At 36.8% G+C, this 22,281-nt stretch overlaps 1 protein-coding gene across 20 annotated transcripts in view; it reads right to left on the bottom strand.

Moving 5' to 3' along the window:
- Positions 1–458: 458 nt before the first annotated feature.
- The window catches only part of NR2C1 (nuclear receptor subfamily 2 group C member 1), a 56,350-nt gene continuing 34,527 nt past the window's right edge, over positions 459–22,281 (bottom strand). For 14 of the 20 annotated variants that reach the window (XM_077783563.2, XM_085568441.1, XM_077783564.2 and 11 more), the window contains 7 exons: positions 20,320–20,482; positions 18,786–18,907; positions 15,618–15,757; positions 13,848–13,985; positions 10,632–10,737; positions 9,919–10,085; positions 459–6,182 (listed from right to left, as the gene is read on the bottom strand). In XM_077783563.2, coding sequence (XP_077639689.2) covers positions 6,079–6,182; positions 9,919–10,085; positions 10,632–10,737; positions 13,848–13,985; positions 15,618–15,757; positions 18,786–18,907; positions 20,320–20,482 — 940 coding nt within the window. In that variant the 3' untranslated portion in view covers positions 459–6,078. Of the gene's footprint in view, positions 6,183–9,528; positions 10,086–10,631; positions 10,738–13,847; positions 13,986–15,617; positions 15,758–18,785; positions 18,908–20,319; positions 20,483–22,281 lie in introns of those variants that run through there. The other 6 variants (XM_085568444.1, XM_085568437.1, XM_085568433.1 and 3 more) reach the window with 3 other exon arrangements.

Consider the following 22,281-nt stretch of genomic DNA (forward strand, 5'->3'; position numbering starts at 1 on the left):
TCTTAGTAGCAGGAACATTTTACAGCATGTTCTTTAAATTGCATTTTAAATCTCTTTGGCACTATTTTCTCCATTACTTTAGTGAAGTGGCATCTCCATTGAGGATTTCATTACCTCATAACTGCTGAAGTCTCATCACATGTACTCAAACTACTTCTGTTAATGTGTCACTGTGCATGAAAAAGAGAACCTGACTACTGTGTTCTGTGTTCAAAAATTCTCCCTGAACTCGGTGCAAGTGTCACAGTTAAATACAGTAAAATGCAAATCCAAGTATGTCTTCCTAAGGATTTACTGGGACATCTTTGGAAACAGCACTGAAATGCTGTCTTGTCACTTAAGGTGCTTGTCAAACTCATGCACCCATATGAAATATTTAATCCCCAGGATTTTTAAGCTTAACTTGTTAGATGTTGCTTTTTTTTTACCCCAAAAATAGAACACTGAACCTCACTGCCTCAAAAACTCTTGCTAAATATATTTAATGCTGCCTTGTTTTTCTCCTCTAGTTCAAGTACATGTCAAAAAATTAGCACCAGAACTCTTTTTCAAGCCTGAAAAAAACCCCTCTCAAATCTGAACACAAGTAACTGGCCTCTTTCCTAATAGAGCATAACAAACAACATCGTTTTCAAAAATAAATGTTTCCTGAATGACTCAAAGGATGACACATAACTTCCCTCCATTTTGTTAGCACACAACCATCTCACTGAATCCTACATAATTTAGTTTTAAATAATTTTATTCAGTGGTACAATTGATATTGAAAAACTGAAATCCATATTTTCTCAGAAAGTGCAAAAGTCAACTGATCTACAGAATAATTTAGTGTTTACATTTTACCTTAGAAGAACTTTTTATTACATTTACCTATTCCACTGCTATTTCTTTCCTCTGTTCTTAGTCATGTAAATTTACTCTGCAGTGGTTCACAACTGTGGAACATGCATTTAAAACAAAAAAAATGGAAATTATTTTCTTAATTAAATTAAGAAAAAAAAATCCAACGTAAGACTGACAAATAAGAGCATACAATGCTCTTATTCCTGCCCCATCCTTCTAAAACTGCAAAATTCCAGAAGCAAAGTCCAAGTCACAACACAAATCTCCACAATCCACTGTCTAATCCAGTCACTAACCACAGTGTCTCTCACTTTAATCTAAACAGTGAAATCTCTAATGCTTTCACTAAAACATTTTTTAGTCTTATCATCCATATATATTTCCTAAAAACATAGTGGAAGAAGTTTTTGTCACTTGGGTGCTATTGATTGAAAAAATTAGAAGATAACTTCATAGCCTGGAACTAAGTGAAATATTACCAAAAAGGTACATACTTTATAATTTTCAAAAATATTTCAGTATGTAAACTGTGAGAACATTTTAGCTCTCAAAACCCCTAGAATAATAAATTTACTGGCACTTTTAGAAAACACCTGCCACTTTGTGGGTTATTTGTCCAGCAGTAACTCTACCTTCATCTTTGATTTTCCAATGGCAAAATTCTCATGGTTACATGGTGAAAGAAAAATTCCTTTTGGAGCTGTTCCTCAGGTAGTCTTCATCAGCCAAACTACGTGGCTGTTCAGTTTGCTCCCTGGTAAAAACCTAGGATGCAGGAGAACTGAAGTCATCATAAAGAAGCTCAGACACCTCATGAACTGCTTCTTGGAAGGGACTGGACTGCAGATTTGTAAAGGCCCAAAGCCACAGGGTTGGCTGCTTGCCAACCAACTTTCTTGTCTGGGGAGTTGGTATTGCCAGGAGGTTCAGAGCATGGCAGTTTGGTTCTCTAGATGTCCAGCAGACAGTTCTGCTGAGTGAAATGTACTGTATTAGCTCAGAAGAACCCAGAGTGGAGCATTTCCATCTGGTTTCTCTGTTGTCACAGGCAAATCCACCACAGTTTAGTTAAAAGTATTCCCGTAACATCACTTCTGTGCTATCCCTTTCCCCCTACCATTTCACACAGAACACAAATATTCCTGTCTCCTTATCAGCACCCCACCACTTCCACTTAATCCAAGCAGACTTAACTTGAAAATATATTTGGGCAAGCATTACTACAAGATCCAGTTATTAAAAAAATAATCAGGAAATGCATTTGTTCAACCAGCATAAACAGCCATGAAAACCTTAAGCATCCAGATGTTGATACTTGAAGATGGTGATGCTCTAACAGTCCAAATGACTTGAACCTGCAACACAATGCCTCAGACAATCGGTTCTTGCATTCAAGCCAAATGCACAACCCTGCCTTCTTCTCATAAAGATTCACCTAAGAGAAAATTGTATTTTCTCTTAGCCATTGTGCATCAGGGCAAGGGTAAGGCTATCTACAGCATGTATTAACACAAGATTTGGTACACATGGGAAGAAAAACAGAAGAAAGAAAAAACAGCTCATCATAGACAGATTCTGTGATTAAATAGAAATGTTCTTTGGAGTTATCTGACAGAGGTATTGTGAGGTAAGGCAAGACGGGGTGCTAGGGGATGTTTGTTGACAGAAAAAGTCAAATGCCACAGAGGTGGCCAGAAGGCTGTGGATGTTACTAGCAGAAAGAAAGAAAGAGTAGCTTATTAGCAGACCGAGTGGGGAACAGGGCCCTGTAGAAGTCAGTGGATCCAGAAGAGGGCCACAAAAATGGTCAGAGGGCTTAAGCCCCTCTCCTATGAAGACAGAGAGCTGGGGTTGTTCAGCCTAGAGAAGGCTCTGAGAAGAGCTTCTAGTGGCCTTTTAACAATTAAAGGAGGCCTACAAGAAAGACAGAGAAAGACATTAGGGCTTGTTGTGATAGGACGAGGGGCAATGGTTTGAAACTGCAAGAGGGCAGATTTAGACTGGACATGAGGACTCAATGATCCAAGAGGTCTTTTCCAATCTTAACAGTTCTAAGATTCTATGAAATTCTATATAAGGGTAGTGGACACTGGAACAGGTTGTCCCCATCCCTGGAAGTGTTCAAGGCCAGGTTGCATGGTGCTTTGAGCAATCTAGTCTAGTGGGAGGTATCCTTGCCCACTGCAGGGGTTGGATCTACGTGATATTTAAGACTCCTTCTAACCCAAACCATTCTGTGATTTTAAGTACCAAGAAAGGTTAAGTCTTCAAAACAGAGGCAAGATAGAGCCTGGAGTAAAATTTTTTTGAGAAAGAGACTCTAAATGCTAATTTCCAGCTCTCGTAAACTCATTGCATTATCCAAACTATGTTTTACCAATGTACCTTACATTTTCTCTGCAGTGTGTCAGTTAATTTACTTCATGATAAAAAATTTCAGAATTTAAACATGGAAAGAATGGCAATTAGTTTCTCATTTGGGATAATGTTCTGGGTTATCTGTACATCCACATAAATTCCACAGTCGTTTATAACAGAAAACAACAATTAAAAACCTTACACTTTAAAAACTATCATTGAGAAATCAGTTCTGAAATAGACCAAAACTTCTCCTGATTTCACATTTTTAAACATTAATAAATTCATTATTTATCCAGTAGTATTTAAAACTGAGATAAGTTTACTTGAATATCTAAAGTCTGTTTCTTTCAAAAGAAAAAACACTTTGTTCAACCATACTTTAACTTTCAACCTAAAACTGATCCATCATGAATCAAATACTAATTTCCAAGTATCCATTATTGCATTATAGGACATGAAAATCCATGACTGGGGTTAATTACAATACATATTTCCATACAGCATTTTAAGAACCAAAACACTAGTAAATTAAATTTTACAATAAATTATTAATTGTCAAATGCATAGGCCAGAAAGTAGTAAGCATGGAAACAAAGGGTTAATTGCAAAAATATTAGCAAACAGCAAGATATTGCAGCTACCACAAATCCCAGAGACTGAATATAACGGAGAACACTCCACTGTATAATAAAAATGTAAAAGATCCACAAACTATTTGTAATCATATACAGTGTTCTAGGTCCATACGACAATCTGTATAAAACACTAACAAATAATAGGATATTGCAATTGTTTTCTATAATAGAAACTTACAATTTATGTTTAAAAATACATCCAAAATAGAGTTTTCTAATTTAGCCAGGTTTCAAGACATTTAAAATTATTTTTTTTATACAACAACAAGACAACAGTGATACTGTATTGCTTACACTGAAACTGATGTACTAGCAAACCACAAAGGCTGAACAAAACGCACAGGACCAATTTCAAAACAACAGACTGACTTTCACTGACCCTGAAGATCACACAACAAGAATAAATGTATGGACAGATAGGTTTGTAACTACAGAAGGTATTGCAATGAAGGTACTCTTGAAAAAAGTTTAAAATATAACAATTATTTGCACTGGAAACTTCAGCAGTATGAAACGAACAACCTAAACCCACATATACGTGTGCAACATACAGTCTCATGAAAAATATTTGAACTAGTAAGTTTATTATGTGTAACAGTACTATTGTCTTTAAATTATAGGATTCTAAAACATATAAAACTGTTTTTCCTTTCATGTGATTTATATTAAAATGATTTTTCTTGCTTTCAACATTGAAAATTTAAAGCTGTTGAAACTAAACTTCTCCTTTCATTGGCAAAAAGATTTTGGTTGGTAAACTCCACAATTTGGTTAAATCCTGACTGGCTCTGAAAACTCTCAAGGCTTGTAAAGATCAAAAAGCTGACAAGTAATTTAAAGTTGAAAAGAAATCAGAAAAACAATGAAATAGTTTAACATCCATGGTGGATTAAGCTTCAATATTCACATTTTTGTCATCATACCGACAGTGGTACTGACAGAACCCAGTAATGTTAGTCAGTCTCTCATTCAGTACCAAGGAATATTCATTCATAAGACTATAAATGACAATAAATGACACAGGTGGTAATGTGAGATTATGTAATCACAAAAAATGACTGTTAGAAACACTAAGGGTCTCAGTTGTAGGTAACTTGATATATTTCATTTAACTTAGAAGCAGTTATCTTAAAGTAACTGAAACAACAAACCCAGAACTTCACGGTTTGGCTTTTTCCATGAGCTGCTGCATTGTTCTTAGAGGACTGTAATGGTAAATACAGATGCGTAAGGAAAAACCATGTTGATTCCTGTATTTACCTATTTTAAACCTCCCATTCCTGAGAAAAATCTGTTGTGCCTCATTCCTTATCAAAATGATGAATTTATAGTTTAGGAATTATGAATGAAATAATTTGAAATAATTAATGAAGATCTTGCTGAGCAAAGTGAGCAACACGGACACAACAATCCTGTATGGGATGCATCTTTTAGATCATCATAAAGACAAAACAGATTACTTGGCAGGCAGCATAGATCAGCTGCACTCCACCTTTACATCAGTCTTGAAAATTTATTATCATAAAACTGCAAAACTTTGGGGGGAGAAAGGTCACTTACCAGTAGCCAGAGTTGTTTGCTAAGTGTAGTATGTATGGACTTTGGCTCTTTAGAGGTCCAAATGTCAGAGGTATCCAACATCTTAAATTGCAGGGGTTTTTTGTCCCTCACAATATACAAACACCTGAATTTAAACAACCTCATGTGAAACATGACCAAGGTTACTGTGCTTATGAGTTAACATCCTAAGCACAAAGTCTTGACCCAGCAGTCTGTGGTAGTTGCAGTCCATATGTAACTGAAGTTAACTTGCATTCAAACACACTACAGCACAAAGAGAAAACAAAGACAGGAATCCAGAGAAAATCGTGTTCTGAGGACATCTGCTCTGATTAAAATTAAAAAAAAAAAAAAGGAAAAGAACCCCCTCATACTAGCTATGGAAAGGCAGCTAAATACCCATCAAAGACTGTAGAAACCTTGCTACGGCATGCAAAAATGTGGGCAGGAATGCTGAGGCTCACACAGAAGTAAAAATGGTCAAAGATGTCAAGAATAACAAGAAAGGTTTCTACAGATATGTGAGTAGTAAGCAGAAGCACAAGGAAGATATAGAGCCATTGTCTAAGTAGGCAGGGCAGCTACTCACTAGTCATGCTGGTAAGGCAGAGGTTCTCAGTATCTTCTTCGCTTCCATCTTTACCAGCACAGCTGGACTGCAGAGCATCGAATCAAGCATCTACAAGAGTGCATGTGTCAACACACCAATAGGTGAACAGCTGGCCTGCAGCCTCTTGCAAGGGCTTGACCCACAGAAATCCATGGGCTCAGAAGAAATCCAACCTAGAATATTAAGTGAAGTGACTGACATTGGTGCAAGGCAACTCTCCTTAAGAAGTTTTCACAATCTGATATAACAGACATTCCTCATGCTGAGAGCAATCAATCACTGCAAGATGTGACTAGACAGGATACTAGATAGTATCTTCTGGGGTCCTGTTCCCATGAAAGGCTGGAATGAAAGATCTTTCAAGGTCCCTTCAAGCAATAAAGATGGCTGAACTGAGGGATTCAATTGCTAAAAGTTTACATCTGTAGATACATTGATATTTTCTCAGCTGTTTCCAAATCTGGACAGTACCACATGAGAGGCTGCATCAGCTGAACCTTTTCATCAACTGTAAACAAAGAATTCCACATTACACCTCAGGCTCAAGCTGTGGAGTGAAAAATTTCTTCAAGGATGGGAGAGAGATTTGCAGAGTGTGCTTCATTACAAAGGAAAGCAGGTTTTTATTTCCATCTTACTATTACCTGGGTTTCATAAATCTGGAGAATATTAAGAGTAAAACTCTTCTAAGACTAGTGGAATGCCTGGAAAACTACCTCCAAAATATTCAGGAGTAATATGTTGTCAGTTTCCTTTAAACTTTTAACGTAAGAGGACTGTAAGTCTCCTGTGTCTGCTAGGGCCAGAAGTGGATTAGGATAGCAAGAGACTAGAAAGCAGGGTCAAAATTTCTGAGGAGACCTGAACTGGAGAATGATCAACCTCCCATTTGCAACTTGGTCCTACAGATCAAAAACAGGCCTCTAACCCATGGGGAGAGAACAAGCACAGCACATTGGCAACAGCAGTCCTTCATATTTCTATAAACTTTACTGATGAGATGCACACCTGCTGAAGCACAGGATGGTAATTTTCATACAGCTCTCCAGGAAACACAGATAAAGAACTTGAACTCTACAACCTTCAAAAGGCACATGAGAAGAGCTCAGCTGCCACTGCCAGTTCCAACACAGAGAAGGCACAGCAAAGGCCCACACACATAGTTGCATGCCATCAGGGCTCCTCAGCACTAAGTGTTTTGATTTGTGGGATTAAATAGGCCAATTGTGTTGTATGATCCTCCACAATATTCTTCTTTCTGAACTGGAGACATGGATTTGATGTTAGATGAATAAGAGAGTAGATGGATGGTTGCAACCAGAGGGTAGTGTTCAGTAGCTCAGAATGATAAGGGACATCAGTGACATGTGGGTTCCACATCAAGGACAGTATTATTATCTTCATTAATGACAGAGATGAAGAGGTCAAGAGCACCCTCAGCAGATTTGCTTCAGGTGTGTCAAAGGCACCACCAAGCTGAGTGGTGCCTTTGACACACCTGAAGGATGGGATGCCATCCAGAGAGACCTGGACAAGCTTGAGAAATGGGTCCATGAAATCTCATGAGGTTTAATAAGACTAAGTGCAAGGTGCTGCACCTGGGGTAGCCTCTGGTATCAATCCCAGCTGGGGAATGAGCAGATGGAGAGCAGCCCTGCTGAGGACTTGGGGCTGCAGGTGGATGAGAAGCTGGACCTGACCCAGCCATGGCACTCACAGCCCAGAAAGCCAAACGTCATCCAAAGTAGCGTGGCTAGCAGAGGAGAGAGGGGATTCTGCCCCTCTGCTCTGCTCCTGTGAGACCCCACCTGCAGTGCTGCATCCAGCGCTGGGGTCCCAGCACAGGAAGGACATGGAGCTGTGGGGGCTCTTCCATGAGGAAAGACTAAGAGAACTGAGATTGTTCAGCCTGGAGAAGAGAAGGTGACCCAACTGCAGCCTCCCAGTACCTTGAGGGAGCCTACAAGACAGATGGAGAGACTTTTTGTTAAAGAGCATGTAGCGACCTGCCAAGGGGGAATGGCTTCAAACTGAAAGAGAGGAGGCTTAGATGAGATATTAAGAAACTCTTTAAGGGTGGAGAGAAAAAAGGTTGTCTAGAGAAGCTATGAATACCCCATTCCTGGAAGCATTCAATGCAAGGTTGACTGGGGCTCTGAGCAACCTGGTTAGTGGAAAATGTTCCTGACCATAAAGGTGGCTGGAACTAGATGATCTTTAAAGCCTCTTTCAACCTCAACCATCATCTGATTCTGTGATTCTATGATACAGTATTTGATTATGGAGCTTAGGTAGAGAAAGATCCAAGCAGCTCAGTTAGTGGAATTAAGAAGAACACAGAAATTCAGTGTTAGAGGCAGTTCTTAAGTTTTTTATTTGGTAGCAATCCTTGGATGCTGAGAAAAAACTACAGAACTCAAGAACTTTAGAACCCAAGCCTCATCTTGTAGTCTCTTGATGTTAGGGTGGCATTGGAACTGCCACTGCAGAGTGGGCAAAGGCCTCTATTTAATCTGATCTTCTGACTAAACAATTTCTGCTGCAGGCATGTGTTTCTTGATTGGGTCAGGCTCTTCCTCACTCAGTTTTGCCAGAGAAAGAAAGGGGTCATGCGAAATAGAACTCAGCCTTGACCCAAGATTCAGAAAATACTAAGTGCTAATGCCTAAAGAAGACCATCATTTTCACTGGGATACTTCTCTCATTTTAAGCAAGAGGAAATAAACATGCTTAACTTCCTGATGCAAGGAAACAAGAAGCAAGGGCATGTCAGTTTTATTTGTCACGTGAGTCACATCCTCAAGACAGAAGAGCATTTAAACTCATCCTTAGATAGAGCTATAGAGTATGATTCAGGCAACATGTATGGAGTATCTAGACCCATTTCTAATGAGGAAAGGAAAAGCAGCAGAGGCTATGCTCCCATATGGAAGGACACTGGATTAGACAAACTCAAATTTGAAAAGGAATCATACAGGACTGGTTGGAAAAGAGAATTACATCCCCAGGGGCTAGCCATAACAAAAAATAAAGACAAGGACAAAAGCTTAGTGGCATCTAGAATGCCTCCATCACTGAACACTGAGTATGAAAGAGGGAGGGGTAGTATGAAAAAGCTCTGAAACCAGAAAAAGCAGGAGTATGCTGTCTTTGAATGCCTGCAGTATACACTTCCCTGTTAGTTTTTCATAGTATAAAATAGCTGATGCCTACTATGTTATTGTTACAATACAGTATTCTGTTGCATCTGCAAAACAGTCACTCTGTTGCTTCTCTTTTGATCAGCTGCATCAAAGTTAACATCAGAATATTTTTAAATGTGAACGTCCTCTATTTCCCTGCACTTGGAGCATGATATCCAGTGTTTAATTCAGCAGGAAACAAATCACTCTTCAAAACAACAGCCAAAACTAAGCTGGATCTTGTCTGCATGGAAACTGGCCTTTTCAGCATGTTCGACTATATATTTTCCACTTGATACGTGAAAAAGAACTAGCAGCAAAACACTGAAAACAAAACTCAGAGAGGAAAGTTAATTTATTTGTCTAAAACATCAAACTAAGTTGAGATACCTTAGTTCAATCAAAGCTTCTTCAGTTTCCTCATAAGCCTGAACTTCATAAACAAATATTCCAAGTCCGTCTACCTACAAAAATAGGATGGACAATTCTTGACCTTCTTCAGATAACAAGTTAATTTACAAGTCCTTGAAGACAGATAAAGAATAGGAAGTGATCCTATATCCTAATGCACTCCACCATGTTTCCCAAGTGTACTGGAAAGGAGGAATATGAGCCTTCTATGGAAAAGTGCGTTGGAAGGCTTATGACCATCTCTTGGAGACAGGGTAAGCATTTACATCACCATGATTGCCATGGTACAGAATCCTGGACTGCTACTTTTACACACCATGACCTATGATCTGAGAGTTGTAGTCTGCTGTCTCCATTCTCAGAATGTATGGGATGATGCTGTCAATCTGAACATTGCCAATTAGTCCTGCGAAGAACAGCTCTTCAGTGATGGCAGCACTCATCAGCCTAAGAGCAGGCAATCGGAGAAGAAGTCTAGACAGTCTGGAAAATAAATTTGATGAAAAGCGTTACTTAGCAGATCACAGATTTTCGTGTTGTTCTTCATTATATTATTAGCAAAAGGAGAGAAAAAAATTACAAGGGACACTACTGGCCAAAGTTTGCTGTATCTAGTTCATTAAAGGCTTAAATATTTAAATCAGTATAGCATTAAATTTATGTTTAGTCATGTCTTGAACTGTACAGAAAATGTACAAATGCCTGTCAACTACATGTATGTTTGGATTTAAGACTAAATGAGGAAATATTCCAAATGGATGCAATTAAAATTGACTGTTACTAATATTTATTTGACATTTAATTTTAGAAATTAATAGTGAGATGACAAATACTACACATAGTATATGTGTATATATATACATATATATTATGTATATGACCATATACATAATATTTGAAATGTTCTAAAGGTAATTCCTTAAGTTTAAGGAAGTAAGAAGAAAATGTATATATTTATTACATTAAAAACTGTACAAATCAGTGACTCTGATATGAGAATCAATCAAGCAAGCATCTAAGTTTACAGACCTGTACGTATCATCCGGATACGCCTTTGTTACATAGTCTTGGAACTCCATGTAAGCTTTTTCTTGAAATTTCTCTATCTGCACCACATTTTCTAGACCTGGGTGATCTGAAAAAAAAAACCCTCTTCTTTGTTATACCTCTTCTACAGAAAATGAACTAACATCCATACAGACTATCCAGTTGCCAATATACTGAAATAATTATGTAGTAGATGCAGCAACTTCAGTTTCAGTTGTGGACACTACTTTACTTCCTTATATTTCTCTTTCTTTACATTTATATTTTACTCAACTTTCCATAAATAAAATCAGACATTTAAAAGAGTTCAAATAAATTCAGTGCTTGCAATGTTTATACTAATCTTGATGATACAAGTCTATTCTCTGTGTAGCAGTAAAACAGGTTTGTTTCAACACACTGACACTTCCTGGAACACTGGATGCACAAATAATATTTAGATGAAAAGTGAAGTACAAAATTAAGATCAGTGGAAGAAGCAGAATAAAATGCTGTGAACTGCTTAAGACATGTAGAAAACAGTACCATATCATAGAATATGCTGAGTTAGAAGGGACCCATCACTATCATCAAGTCCAACTCCTGGGCCTGCATAGGACACCCTAAGAATCACCCGTGTGCCTGACAGCATTGTCCAAATGCTCTTTGAATTCAGATAGGTTGGTGTGTAGCAGATTGTTCTTTCTCACCTATTTGGTACAAGAATTTCAAATGTGCTTTTCATAATTTTTAGCAGTGATTTGAACGTACTTGAAGTATAAGTGTTGCTAAAATGAAAGGCCATCAACCTACCTGCCAAGTCATTCTTGGAAATTATTATCCAGTAATTCTGAACTCTTTACATGGTCTGTAATTTTATTATCCATCTATCTGAATGCAAAAATTTTACTGTCATACTAGCATGACAAATCATGTAGATGAAGAGTTAGACTTGATGTGCAAAATGCATCCCTTCTTGCTGCTGCTTTTACAGCCATGTCAGGAGCACAGCAAGAAGTCAACTTCTAGAAACAGCAGTTTGAAGACCACTGCTTGTACACTTGCAGCCGTTTAGAAAGATGTCAAGTCTTTTTGGCACACCCTTTACATTAATCTCTTTGCCCAAGGCTGTCTTGTGGCAATCAAACAGCTGGCTTGGCACAGCTGAATCACCAGAGTCTACTAAAGCAGAGGCTCTTACCTTAGGGCTCTGCTGCATGCACAGCCCAGCCCCATCCAGCAGCACAGCAGTAAAATCCCTGAAATTGTAATTTCTAGCCTGTGAGTCATTGCCAGGACATCCCTTCTGTTCAAGGTACCAAACATGACTTTCATGTGTATGAAGATTTTGTTATATGGCTCAAGGATCGAGAGTCCTGACATCACATTGCCATTAAAGCAACTACTCATTATTAATGTGAATTTGAAAACATCAGCTAATGAAAATTTCTCTCAATCATGGGACTGGACTAGAGTCTTTTCCCAAGGTATTTTTCCTTCTACCTTTTTTGTTGTCAAATATAACTGGAAAGAGACAAACTTCAGACTAAATGAATAGGTAAATACTACTTTGCAAGTGCAAGTTTCCTCAAGAAGTATTTGTTGGCATCTAACAGGATTGATTCTTCCACACAGGCCAAAGGATTCTATCATAAATTCAAGTGGACATCATTCTAAAAAAATGTACTTGAGGTATTCTCCCATAATTTTGTTTCCTTCTTGAAGTAACCTGTGCCAGTTCTTTTTATAGCAAAGCCATGAAAAGGATTATTTTGGGATAAGAACACTTAGAGAAAGTCTCTTCTGTAATAATGGTGTATTTGCAACTGTTCAATCCTCACAGAAAAGGAAAACTGGAAAGATTTTCAAACATGCTTAATATTGTGTTTAAATTTAGTGGGTTTAATGGTGAGTCCTGTTTATCAGGAAACTGCAACTGTTTCAGTGATACAGTAAATTGCACAAGCAAACACATAAAGCCATGCAAGACTCTCCTGGTCATAAGGACTGACAGCAAGATTATATTTTATAGTAAAACACCCAGGATCTGATTTTTCTTAGTGATCCACAATAGAAAAATTATCACAATAGGAATTTCTCTGGAAATTTATCATCTTTCCTGAAGGGTACTGACTCTACTTATACCACCTTTTATTTGCATTAATGTCTTTCATCTCAGAAGTCTTCCATTACTGAGATACATATATATATATAAAAAATTATATGTATGGGTAGCAATGGAAGTTATGCAAGGTTTTGTTTGTGCACTTGGATGAATACCATGAAAAATTCCTGGAGATACAGGAAGTACTTGAGATTTACACATTTTTCTTTCACCAAAAGACTTGGTTTGGCTTTGTATTAAATCCCAATTCTGAATGATGTATCTAAGGCCTGCAGGATACTGATACAATACCTGAATGCTTTTTGTGAAAAGTTAATTCTACAACTTTCAAATAAAGAAAATTAATTTTGTAACTTTCCACATCCAGGCATGGAAAGATACATGGGTTACACAATGTAATTACTAAGTAAGCTTCTACCATAACCAGAGGACTCTTTCCTCCTTATTGTAAACTAATCACCCAGAAGGGAAAGAAAGTTATATTACCTTCACTGTCTAATGTATGTCTAATAATGCTACTGAGAGTACTTTAAGCAAATAATGTTTAGAAGACAGAAATAATAACATAAGTGAACGTTTGTGGTGTTCATTCATTAGAAATGATATATGCATTGTCTGTGTGGGGGAGAGGTGATATTTCTGTAATTCTGAATGTGAGAACAGATGCCCAGATAGTCCTTCATATATTAAAATCCCAACTTCAATCCATCTCATCTGGATGTGCAAGAGCAACACTTCAGAAAATTAAACTGCAGGTCTTCAGAAAATGCTCCCCACAAAGAAGGCACAAAATTAAAAGCAAAAAATAAATGAAAAGAAAAAACAAAAAAACCCAAATCCCAAACCCAAACTAACAAAAATCATGAGTGGCACAACCAAGAATAAGAATCTACAAATAAAAAGAATCAAAGTCTCCCCCTGCAAAAAAAGTCCCCAAAGCAACATTCAGTTGTTTACATTAGAAGATTAACCCTCCTCTTCCTCCAGCCCTTACAAACCTTCCAAGATTCTTCAACAAATGAGGTATATAAGGAAACAGGTATGCAGCAACAAATAGCACAAATTAAAATGTTACATTTGGAATAATTACACACCAGGACTGAAGAGGACGATTGCTTTCAAATATGCATATTCATATCCATCTAGACACAGTTTAACCATGCTGTTACAAAACTCTTGCAATTTGAAGACATGCTCCATTACTAGTCTTCCTCTGTCTGTTGGCAGCTTATCTAAATCAAGACACATAAAAAAAGTACCAAGTTAATATACATGCAAAAATGTGGTCACACTGGAATTTTAAAAATAATTATTTTATTATATTCAAGCAATGGGAAATCTATGCCATCCATAAATTCCTAACAGATCTGAATAATCTTGAAAACAGCAATTACAGAGTATTAACACTCTTTTTTCCCACCTTTTCCAATTAGGCTCTTCCTGCTAATGCTTCCAGCTATCAGGCATGGACTAGAGCTTGAAATGATCAAGGAAGGGACTACTTATAAGTAAAGCACACTGTGCTACTGCTGACCTGTGCTCTGTATCTAAGGGTCAGGTGCCACACGGTAGGACAGTGTACAGCTTTGTGGATTATTTTAGTAAGAGACCATGCCACTGCTGGGAAAGGTGTACTATACACCTTCCCTGACTTACATTCAGGGGAATGTGGTTGGTGCAGAGCTGTTCCCCTTGAGCTAGCAATAGCAAAGCAGCCTGAAAACTCTGTTCCCTCCACAATCCAGTCTCTAGGCTCCACAAACCTAGTATCTCTTGGAGATACTGCAGCTGGCAGAGTGCACAACTGGTTCTTGCAATCAACCTGAATTCCCAATTTAAATGGTAGAAATATATATTTGTAATAATGATAAAAACATGACTAATTACAACAATATCCTTTCTGGTAAACATACAAGGATGTTGTAGATGTTTTTAAATCACAAAAACCCCTTGCAAGTAATTCTTTAATTACCTTATCATAAAAGAAGATGAAAAATCTATAGTCTGGTAGGCTGTTTTTTTCCAGTTTACAAATCAGCATTTGCATAGCATCAACAACAGTGAATTTTCATACCCCTAACAGCAAATTCAAAAATTTACTTACATCTGAAAATGCTTAGATTTTTCTAACCTTATGTTACGTCTATGAACAGATGAATACTATTATTGACTGGATAGCTCTTAGTGGTGATAACCTTGTGAGTATCCACAAGTACACAAAGCTTAGCAAAGACTCCCCTCCAGCTCAGAACAGAATTAAAAGACGCCAACTGATATGTCTTTCACTTGAATGAAAAATATGCCAAAGATGCAGGACATAGGATTAGCAACGAGAGAGGTACTTAGTGGAGATCTGTTGAAGACTTCCATGTAGACTAAAACTAATACATGGAAGTCAACAAGCCAAGTTATGTAAAGGAACTGTACCACCAAGTTGGCATTCAGCTGCTTTGTGTCACAGCTATGAAGAACAAGAACAGGTGGGTCATTCTTTACATTCCTTCATACAGAGGAATCACATTCACAGTACTCTTTTGTTCTTAACATTGATGCTGCCCAAAATATTCCTAATTTGGGCTGATTATATTAACATACAGCAGAACTCTATTAGACAATACAACACACAAAATTTTTTTTTTTTTAATTTGGAGTTAAATATTATCATAACTGACTTCAGCAAAATTGCTAAAAAATTCTATCTTGGGGACCATAGTTGCTAGTATCTTGTTTCAATATTAACATGAAATTCTTTAAACAGTAAATTTACAATAACAACTGAAGGATAAAGAGTTTCTATGCACTTCAAAACTTCAAAAATATCAAGTAATTCCCCAAGTCTGGCATGTGCACAGTATACACCTTACCTTGTTGTAAACTGCCTTGAAGGTGATTAACAAAAGCAGCTAAGATCGTTGCCACATTCATGACTTGCGAGCACTGTGCTAGACCAAGTGTAAAAAGTTCATTCCAGCAGGCTTTTACTAATGATATGCTGTTATCCTGTCTATTAAAAAGCACAATAATTTAATAAAACCAGCCATTTGCATTCACACATTTTTTTTAATATTTGAGAAACACTTCATAAAACATTGATCTAATTCAATCATGACAACCAACACCAAAATGAAGTTCTGCAACATTTTTCTTTGCATGCTAAAATTAAAATACCTATTTTAAAGTGACTTTTGTAAAGCAATACATTTTTGTTTAAATGACCTAAAAGGAAATAGATTTCTATTACAAAAGCAAGATGAAGTTACAGTAAATGACAACTATCACAGTGTATTCCATCATGTACACAAGGATTTGGAACAATATTTATACACATGGACAAAAAAAGATTGCACTATTCCTGTACTGTGGACATAGAACAGACTTGGGGTCTTTTTGTTTTTTCACTTGAAAACTGACAGGTTGGTATAATTTTTTAATTAAAGATACAGATGAAATGGAACATGTGTGATCAAGCTTCTGAGCTTCCTAACTGCTACCGTCTGCATCCCTTTCAAGTTTAGAATAACATTTGAAATACAGACTTCAAAGTATAAATACCAGTCATAAGGATTTATTTGCTGTAGCTTAAAACAAAATATATCAATTCATATTCAGCCACTTTTGCATTAGTACCTTAACTTTCAGTTATGCCAAGTCTCTAACTCACAGAGCTTAACAAGAGCTCAGTACCTTAGGAAGTAAATCCCACCAAAGAGGAGTCTAATTCAGATACGACATTTCACAGCTTTAGCCAGTGAATATAAATAATGGAAATTTAAAAGAAGTACAAGATCTATCAAAGAAGAAAAGCATATTAAAGCTAGGATTTCAACTACAAAAATACAGTGGAGTGGATTTTTGAAGAATTCAGATATAATCTTCAAGTACAGTTCTGATGATTTAGTGCAATGCTAAGATGTCAAATGACTGGTGAACACAGACTTGTCCTTAACCAGATTACAAAGAGCTTACTGACAGCAGTATTTTTCATTATGATCAAGTTCTTGTTATGGTAGACATGATAGTGTACATGCAGCTTCTGCATGTATTTGTCATATCTTTGTTCACCTCCTTTAACATAATCAAAGAGACTGTGCTGAGCACCATTGAAAACAGGGTGTACTGGCTACTCCTCTGATATGTGTGTGCAGATAAACATATATGAATTTACAGCATCTTTATGGCTGATCAAAGTTACACTAGAACCAGCCCTTAAGTTTGCTTAAGCAGACTCACAAAACGAAGAGGCTGTAACCACTTTGGCAAAGGTTTCAGTAGGAAACTCTCTTGTGAACAAAGATGCCCATGCAGGAAGATGAACTAATTAGTATCTGGCATCGTTAACTACAATATTAGGTCAAAGGCAACTATCCTGCTGTGACTAAAGGAGAATGTGGCCTGAGGAGGAAACAACATAGGTACAATTATCCATCTTCCTTACAAAACCATTACTCATCATGCTCCATGAATTTCTCTTCAGTTTGAAAGTGAAATGAGTCACCCTTCTGAAAGTTAAAATTATAGGATATAATGTACTCCAACTATAAAGGCTGCATTAATTTCAAATAAATCTTCACTTGAAAATAGTTTGCATTTTATGTGCTTCAAAGAAAAACTCAATTTATGTTATTTATATACCAATGCCCACGATCTTGACTGGGTCAATAAATGCTATTACAGGTGAATATTAACGCTATTATGGCAGCTTACTCCTCCACATTTTTTAAGTAGAAAAATATATTTTGAAGTAACAAAAAAACCCAGCATGTGCAGATTTTTCTTGCTCAATTTTTTCGGAGAGACAGAGGTCTTCTGTACATTTTGTTTTTAAGAAGCAATTCCCATTTTTTGTTAGAATACCAATTTGTACTAATTTGCAGTTGTCTCTCTGTAACAAAATCCTTTTGTAAACTTAGAATGACATAATATAATATGTTTATTTGCTATGCATTTTGTAATTCTGCAGGTCAACAATTTCTACTAGAATAAAACATCATATTTACCTATTTTTTTACCCCTACTATTCTATAACTTTATACAATATTCCTTTGTCCTTCTCCAACACACAGGTGTAATTACACACAATACAATATCTTTCCTTAAAAAGTGTAGAATAATTGGCTGAAGCATCTGAGTAAACACAAACAGTATTCACAGATCATCCTGCTTTTGACAGCTTTCCTGGAAAAGAGGAGAATCTCTCATTTTAAAAAAGGAATTCTCCTTGTTGGCACAGACACAGGCTATTTTGGTATTGAATTAAGCAGAAACACTGAGATGAGAACAAACTATCATGATTTATTCACCATTTGTGTCAGAGCTGATACAGTATCTTTATTTGTTTGCTGTATCTTCATAAAATTACTTCTGAATATAGGATAAATCAGTTTTTCCCATGCAGTTTGGACATTTTTTTTTCATGATGATCAGCAATGGACTACAAAATTGAACTTAGTGATACACTGAATTCTGATGGAGAAGCAGGATGTTATACAAACTGTAAAAAGAACAGTTAGAACTACCCTTTGGTTACAGGAGCCAGTTATTTTTGGGCAAATCTTCTGAAATTAGACAACTTCATTCTGAATATCTGCTGAATCTAGCAAACAATTTTCTTCATGTAGGTTATTAAAGACAAAATTATTACATGTAATTCCCCTTATAAGGATAAAAACTCTGGCGATTCAGACAGAAGCTTCTTTTTGGTGATTGCCTGATAAGCACCAGGATATAGCATAGAGCAGTAGTTATTAAAAAACTGATCGAAATTCCTATTTTCTCAGAATATTTTAAGCAGCAGCAGTGCGCAGGTATTAGATTGTTTTAAATTACTCCTTTTTCTTACAAAACCCAAGCAAAGTCCTGAATCTGGACTCAAACTGGGAGTAGTTTTAATTCAGAAAATCTACCTTACAATTAAGATTTATAACAGTTGTAATTAGCAGTTTTATATTTTTACAAGTCCCTTAAGAAAACAGTAAACACCAAAAATTCAAAAGCACATAGCCACAACGTAAGCGAATAAACTGAACACTTACCCCAAAGCTTGGAAAGATGGAATGGAACGTGCCCAGTGCATGGACAAGAAAAGCAGCCTGGAGGCAGACTCGCAGATATAGTGAACATTAAGATAATCAGGCATAGGAGAAGGCATGGTGAGCTGCAAAACAAAAGTAGGAAGAAAAAATGAAAAAAGAAGAAAGTTAAGACAGTTACTTGACTTTCTTCATAATACATTTAGGAAGAAACCAGTCCTTGGAGTTTCTTTAAAGTGAAAAAATAAAACTGTTCTTTAAATAAAAAGGTATAATGCCAACACAAAACTGAATAACTCACTTTTGCATTATTAGCCACACCACTATATGCTGTATGTCAAATAACTACACAGCAACAAAAAAGACAAAAAGTTTGATTCCTTCATAGAGATTCACGTCTGGGACAACTGGAGATGTAAAATCTCAAAACTCAAAAAACTCCCAGAACTGTCTTCTGAGACATTCTCAAAGAATACGAGAGAGAATCATTGTAATTGGAATGAACTTGCTTAGAGGAGTTCTGGAGCTAGAGAGACAGAGAGTGTGTGTGACAGAATTGTATTTCACAAAACATATTTTTTACTTTTAATTAATATTTTACAAAGAAATACAAGAGAAATCTTTTGATGTTTGAGTAGAATACCTAATACACAGCTGCTACCAAGTCCAAAAAGAAAGGATGTTCACAATGTCAGTAAGTAAAATTAGTGATGTTAGGAATGATAGGAATGTTAGGAATAATAGGAATCTGCCTATGTGAAGAAAGAGATTCCACCCAAAATACCTCAAAATATGTAATTCTGTCTTCAGGAAGTAATATTTTTTAATCTAATGTTCTGGCTAATGCAATAAAAAAAGCTGGCATTTGCATTAGAGATGTTCATTTGAATGTTCAAAACAGATGCTAGTAAGAGGGGTAAAGTTTAACCAAATGCCCGTTACTAAGTTTTCGGATGACCAAGCTGTTTGATTTGTCTATGAAAAATAAGGTGATAAAAAAAAAGAAAGATAGAAGGAATTCCTACAAGTTTGTAAAATGAGAAACAAATCCGGAAAATATATGGTTAACTAACACAGCAACTGTATTTAAGTCAATTACTAGCAAGCTAAAATAGGGCATCTACACAAACAACAAACTGACAAATACACTTTAAGGTCTCAAAGTCCAGTTGCAGATTGGATCAGACCCACCCATTAACAAGTGAGAATATGGATGCTGACTCTGCTTCATGCGATGCAATTCTGACTCTGCTTCGTGCAAACACCTTGTCTATGTAAATCCTTTTGTATGGCTTACCCAGTATTTTTAAGGTAAGAAACTATAAAATAACCACTGCAGCTAAACCACTGCAGAGTGCAAGACTTTCTCCCAGAGAATTAACCAGTGAACAAAAGCAGCTCATTAACTGGAAATTAATGCCAATACTTGAACAAATACTCCTCTAAGAAATTCAAAATAAAGCTTAGTCAGATCATTATTGTAGATCACTATGTCAAAATAGTTATAAACAGTCAACAGGAAGAAAGTATTCAGTACCCTGAATGCTACATGAGCATCACTGAGTAGTGGCCCCTCTATTTCAACAATGTTCATGCTTGTTTCTCCACCAAGGAGCTGTGCACTGGTGTCAATACTTTCAGAGTTCTGGCATGCTGGGCTCTCTCCTGGATTTAATGCTTTTGCAAGAGTATCAAATGCCCTGTAAGATCACAAACAAACAAAAAGAAAATTTCATTTTAGAGACTGTTTCAATTTAAGAGGAACCTGCACATGTCTTAAACCTGTATGTAGAAGTCTGTTTTAAAGAGTGAGATTGGGAAAATAAAAGTCAGTAGCACGCTTTTCCTGACACTCCCTCAAACTCTGGAACAAAAATTAGCAGCAGATCCTGTTTATATTAGTTGCCAACATATTCACAGTTTTGACATATTGGTTGTGCTGCTGAATCACAGTTTGCTTTTCAAGATCTCTTTAGTGATGTTCACTGAGAGTGCTGGCATGAGTGCTTTGAGGACATGATCACCAAACTGCTGTTACAGTCACTTAGTGCATGTATAAATTTTACAGGCTTTTACTGCTATGAAGCACAAACAGAGTGAGATTATTTTTTTGTTAAGTAATGAGTTGTAACTACAACAAGATTTTTCAACTTAATTTGAAAAGGCTGCTTGTATGTAAGAGAAAGCACTCCCATGCTTTCAATACAACCCTTAGTACCCTCTGCTGTGTGGCAGTGACTCTTGGCTTTCACAAGCACAAATGCTAGAAGGCAGATGTCAGGACAAGCACAGATGTATTACTCAATATTTGGCTGCTTGATAACACATGTTGTTTTTCTGTTCATAAATACACCTAAGAACTACAACTGACACACCTTCAATCAAATATACACAGACTTGATCACTGCCAACAGACAGATGACATATTCAGGAACAGCAACATTTCTATAGTGTTGTATGAAAAACTTAAAGCTGATTATCAGCTTGTATGTAGAGCTCATTCTCAATTTATGGACATGTTTATTACCACAGAGTCTAAAAATCACTGATTTAATGCCAAAATCTGGGACAGAACTTGGCCACCTTGTCTACCCCCACACTCTGTAGCTACATGAATTCACTAGCATGTCTAAAAATGAAAAAAAAAAAAACCCAGAAACAAATACACCAACGAGCTGTTTGACATAACTACAGACAATCAAATGAAAAATCACAGAGAAAGAGCTGTTTACACTGCCTCAAGGCTTGGGATGGTAAATGAACTAGTTTTTGGTCCTCACTAGCCTGTGTACCTTCATGAATACACACAATGGTGACTGGGGCATACATGAGTGAACTATACAGACATACCTGGACCATCTTTTGTCTCTGGTATATGCAAAGCTGGCACAAAGCAAAGGCATTCATGTCTCAGCTCAAGAAAGTATACTACATACTCCTGCTAGAAGATCTCAGTTTCAGGTCTTCCACAATTCACTCTTAGGTAGAACAGGCAAACACAGCAGCTCAGTGACAGCTGCTTTTCAAGAAACAACAGGGTCTCTGCATGGTTTTTCATGTGGCAGGGACAGAAATTTAAGAAAATAACAAGGCTTCCCCTTTCCCCAAAAGGTAAAGCTCATATGCATCTGTCACTATCCTGTATTTATTATAGTACAAGCTGAAGAGGGCTAAAAAAATAGTGTGGGCATATACACTTGTTTAACCATGTCTGCCCATGACACATTCCCCCCAAGTCACTCTTCAATGTTGCTTTGAAAGGAATCTTCTCCCTTCTATCTCATAAACTACTACTTACTACTAGTAAGCCAGCAGAAGTCAGTAGCAGCTTTGCTTCCTCATGGCTCAGTAATACAAGTCCTTTCCTATACAAAGCCCCAACATGAGCAATGTCTGTAAAGTAAAACACCACGGAAAAGAGAATCTAGAACAAAGCTTGCCTGGGAGCTATGAAAATCTAGCCCACAAAGTGAAAAAACATGGCATAATCAACATTAAA

Source organism: Lonchura striata, chromosome 1A (genome assembly GCF_050655825.1).
Source record: "Lonchura striata isolate lonStrDom1 chromosome 1A, ASM5065582v1, whole genome shotgun sequence".
Taxonomy (NCBI): domain Eukaryota; kingdom Metazoa; phylum Chordata; class Aves; order Passeriformes; family Estrildidae; genus Lonchura; species Lonchura striata.